A 4,919-nucleotide genomic window follows, 5' to 3' on the forward strand; every position below is an offset into this window, starting at 1 on the left:
CCTGACCACATCAAAACTTCCGATTCATTAATTGGAAGTTATGATTCAATAAAATGAGAATTCGAGAGCCCCAGATTCCTGAAAACTGGACATTTCGACCAGATCGAAACTTCTGATCTACCAATCAAAACTTCTAATTCGACCAGAGAAGAGAACATGACAGCTCAAAATTCCTAAAAATCAGACATTCCAACTCAATCGGAACTTCCGATCTACCAATCAGAACTTCTAATATAACAGAGTCTTTTTAGCTCGGTGTTCGTGTTGTGACTTGTGTCTCTCATCTAACCATGAGATATGTGCACTTTTAGCACCAAGTCATGACTAAGAAATGCTGTGATGCATCCCTCTTAATAGCACGGCGTTTTCCTAAACTCAATTATAAATAAAAGAGTGCATCACATAGAATATTCACGCGTCGTCTTCTTTCTTCATTTTTGAGGGTCGCAAATGTCATTGCCTTTACAATATTGAGACTTTCACCTATTCACATGCTCAATTGAACATATTAGTCCCTTAATTGCTTGTCGTCAATCATCAAAACCCACAATTGGGGCCTAGATGCACTTTCAGTAGATACACTACTCGAACACGAACTGACTTGGATGACTCCATTTCGTGTCTATCTGGACGGTCGAGAGGTTCCTGACGATGATGCGTTTGCAGAGAAAATTGCTCGTAAGTCCAAGCTATACACTTTAGTAGACGACAAACTCTACCGAAAGGGGAGTAATTGAATCTTGATGAAGCGCATCACTCAAGAAGAGGGCAATAAAATATTGCTCAATATCCATGAAGGCACGTGTGGTAATTATGCGTCTTATCGCATGTTGGTCAGGAAAGTTCTGCCAATGATTCTTTTGGCTGACTGTCCTCCAGGATGCTTCCGAGCTGGTCAAAAAGTGCGAAAGGTACCAATTTTTTGAAAGGTACACCACACGACCAACCCAAGCTCTACAAACAATTCCTCTTTCTTGGATTTTCTCTGTCTGGGGCTTGGATATCCTTGGACTGTTCCCAATAGCCGAAGGTGGTTACAAATTCCTATTCATGGCTATCAACACGTTCACCAAGTGGATCAAGGAAGAACCCGTAGGAAAGGTAACCGTAGAAGTGACTAAGAAGTTCATGAGGAGAAAAAAATTACTCGGTATGGTATTTTGCATTGAATAATTACAAACAACAGTAGCCAGTTCAAAAGTGGGACCTTTACTGTATTCTGTGAAGAACTTGGCATAAAAGCTTGTTTTGCTTCAGTAGCTCACTCTCAATGTAACGGTCAGGTTGAGCACACCAATGGTATAGTTTTGCAGGGTATCAAAACTTGAGTTTTCAACATGTTAAAAGCTTACTCGAAACATTGGATGAAGGAACTTCCCTTGGTACTATGGGCCATTCTTACCTCGACTAACAGGGCTACCGGTGAAACTCCTATCTTTTTAGTCTACGGAGCAGAGGAAGTGCTTCCGACTGAATTGCAGTTTGGTCGCCACGAGTGGAGGGTTACTCGGAAGATCGGTAAGAGAAATTATGAGCGAACGATATCAATCTACTCAAAGAGTATCATGATCGAGCATCCATTCGAGCGGCTAAGTATCAACAAGTGCTGTGTAGATATCACAGTTAGAAAATCCAGCATAGAAAACTCACTTTTAGGGATCTAGTTCTACGAAAGGTGCAGAAATAGGCTAGGTGCCATAAGTTATCACCTAAGTGAGAAGGATCCTACATAGTAGTCAAAGTTACTCGATCTGGATCACTACAACTATCTACCCCAAACAGTGAGATACTCGAGCACTCGTGGAATATCAACCAACTTCGACAGTTTTATTCATAGATAAGGTAAGTTGATTACATTTTGATCAGATTGACTATCCTATTACATATTTTTTTCTCTTTTTGACCTGCATGGCTAGCGCAAAGTTAACAGAAAGGATTCGCCTAGCTCTTACAAATAGTGAACATTCAGTACATCTAAGAGTTTAGATATATGTGGAACCCTACTTGCCCTCAAACGAGTCGAGGAACCTCTTCTGCTCCTCCGTGGGGCAGCAGCAGATCGCCCCGGGGATCGGCCATCGACCAACATAAGGGCCAGGGAAGGTGGCCGAGGCAAATACCCCACCCTTGCCGAAACTGCCGAATGGCGCTGGCAATGCTGAAGGACCCTCAGCGGGATGCTGAAGGACCCTCAGGGGGATGCCACTACGTCAGGACAGGGATGTAGTAACACACATATATGTTACTATATATCAATAAATGTGTTACTGAGGTTTGTAGTAACATATTTGATATGTGTCCTTGTTGCCTATGTTACTACGGTAGGGTCTATTGTCGCACATAATAGTTGTTCCTATATGTAATAAAAGGTGTTACAACTAAGCTACAGTAACATGTATGATATATGTTACTATAGGCAGTAGTAACACATTTTTCATAACTATAGTAACATCGTTTGCAACATCTTTTATTAGTTGTAGTCACACATCTTGTAACACCTTTTCAAAATATTGCAACACAGTTCTTTATTAGCAACACAACCTAGTAACACCTTTCTCTAACTGTAGCAACACGACCTAGTAACACCTTTGTCTAAATGTAGCAACATAATTAGTAACACCCTTTTATAATTATAGCAACACAACAATTTGATAATTGGTTACACTATTGTTTCATCAATGATAGAGAAAATGTAAGAATGGCACGTTGCACGATAACACAAATCACCATGATTATCATAAAGCTCATCCAGAGGGATCTATCGCTGAAGCATATTTGGCAGATGAGTGCATGATATTTTGTTCAAGATATATTGAAGGTTTTGAGACCAAGCATAACCGGCCTTCAAGGAATGAAGATATTGAGTTGGTTGGGCATTATGATGTTGAACAAGGACCAGCTCTCTTTCCTCGTGTTGGAAAACCACTTGGAAAGCTCAGTAGTTATGTTATAAGGGGTTTGTCTAAAGTACAAGCACATAGATATATGTTGTTCAATTGTTCAGATGTCAATGCATACCTTCGGTAATATCTCAAGCTTATAAACAATTTCAGCGATCCTTTTCTTAATAAGACAACTAATTGTAAACTACTTTACAGAGCTCATGCTGATGAGATCACTATTAAGCACCCTCGACGCCGTGTCAACCCAAAGATTATTGAGCGCATGCAAAGCGAGAAGTTCCATGAATGGTTCAGAGCTCATGTAAGTCCCATATTTCACATTTTTTACATGTACCACACAAGTCATCTACTTAATTACTCCTAAATATACAGATAATAGGTTTAGAGAGGAAAAATGGCATCGACAGTATTAAAAAAAGGTATTAGATGGCTTGCTCGTGGTCCTGTTGAAGCAGCAAAAAGATATCGTGCTTTCAACTCTCGTGGCTTCCAGTTTAGGCCTAAACGCTTGGATAGAGTGACACAAAACAGTGGGGTAGTGCTAACTGCAAAAACATCGAGTTATGCTACAGTAGGTGATGCAAATCCAATTTTAGGTGATGTGACTTACTATGGTAGGGTGATCGATAGTATTGAGCTGAACTACTTTGGTAAATTTTCAATGGTGCTGTTTAAATGTGAATGGGTTGATGTTATTTCTAGAAAAGGAATTAAAAAAGACAAGTATGGCTATACACTTGTCAACTTATCACATCTGATACACAAAGGAGAAAAGATTGAGCATGAGCATTTCATTTTTCCTAACCAGGCTGATCAAGTATTTTATGTGGAAGACGCAACAAACCCAGGTTGGTCTATGGTAATGAAGATGAAACCTAGAGATATATATGATACAGGAAACAATGAATGGGCTGAGGATATAGAAACTGAGCCGTTCCATGTTTCACACCTTGGGGAGATGTTCAAAAATGCAAACAATGGTCAACATTGGGTTAGAACAGACGTGGAGGGAACAATAGTTGATGCTAATAATAATTCTTTGAATAATGAGGCATAGTGTAGGATGATATTTTCTTGACTTATTTGGTAACTTTAAGGTACGCGCATTTTGAATTTAATCACCTTCCTTGCATGTTCTTGTATCATATATATCCATATGCCAAGCTTCCAGGTGCTGGATCAATTCTATGAACCAAATGATGGTTGTCTGCTACTGACGCCATGAAGGTAAAGTCACTCGACTGGTCCCATGCAACGTTTATTTGATATTAGTCCATGTTGTTAGGTTGGGTTATGTATAATATGGATCTATGGTGTGTTCAAGTTTGTCAAGCCTTAAAAAACATCTACAATCCTATTTGACTTGCTAAGTATGATATAATGCATCCTTGCATCTTAATATGCTGAAACTCATCTAACTTAGACAATGAATTTTTCAGTAGCAAAACTTTGTGACTTAAATTATTGACAACTAAATTAATTCTTTTCCCTTGTTTAGATAGCAAAGCTGTGCATGATACCTGCATCATGTCTTCTGGAGGTTGTCTTTGATCATGTTCATTATTCCCGGGACACAAAGCTGAGCATAATGGTTGTGCTTATAGGTGTTGCAGTTTGCACGATTACCGATGTCAATGTGAATGCAAGGGTCTAATTACGGCTGTTATAGCTATTTGGAGCACATCTTTGTAGCAATACGTGAGTTTAACCAACTTATGTTGTTGTCTTATCTATCAGCTCACCAGTGAGATTGCTTGGTATAACTGATGGTCTGCTTCTGTTTGCAATTAAATGCAAGTTCTTTGATATGCCTCAAACCTTTTCAAAGGACAGGAAGCATCATGCCAGTATTTTGTATTTGTCATTTTTGTGAATTGTAAGGCTTGGTACAGTGCACTCATGATATTACTTCTTAATCTTTCAAGACTGATTTTTAGAAGGGAAGGCATGGCTAAAAGGTGGATTTTTGGAGCCTTTCATTGCTGAAGCGTCGGTGGCTATCATTCTGCTGGAGTT

The 4,919-nt window shown here is 39.4% G+C and overlaps 1 protein-coding gene across 1 annotated transcript; it reads left to right on the plus strand.

The window, feature by feature from the left end:
- Positions 1-2,143: 2,143 nt before the first annotated feature.
- Positions 2,144-4,128, plus strand: LOC133927952 (uncharacterized). The gene is made up of 4 exons (XM_062374268.1): positions 2,144-2,209; positions 2,686-3,023; positions 3,099-3,204; positions 4,075-4,128. The coding sequence occupies exons 1-4, from the start codon at positions 2,144-2,146 to the stop codon at positions 4,126-4,128; spliced, it is 564 nt and encodes a 187-aa protein (XP_062230252.1).
- Positions 4,129-4,919: the final 791 nt, after the last annotated feature.

The sequence above is a fragment of the Phragmites australis genome, chromosome 9, assembly GCF_958298935.1.
Source record: "Phragmites australis chromosome 9, lpPhrAust1.1, whole genome shotgun sequence".
Classification (NCBI taxonomy): Eukaryota; Viridiplantae; Streptophyta; class Magnoliopsida; order Poales; family Poaceae; genus Phragmites; species Phragmites australis.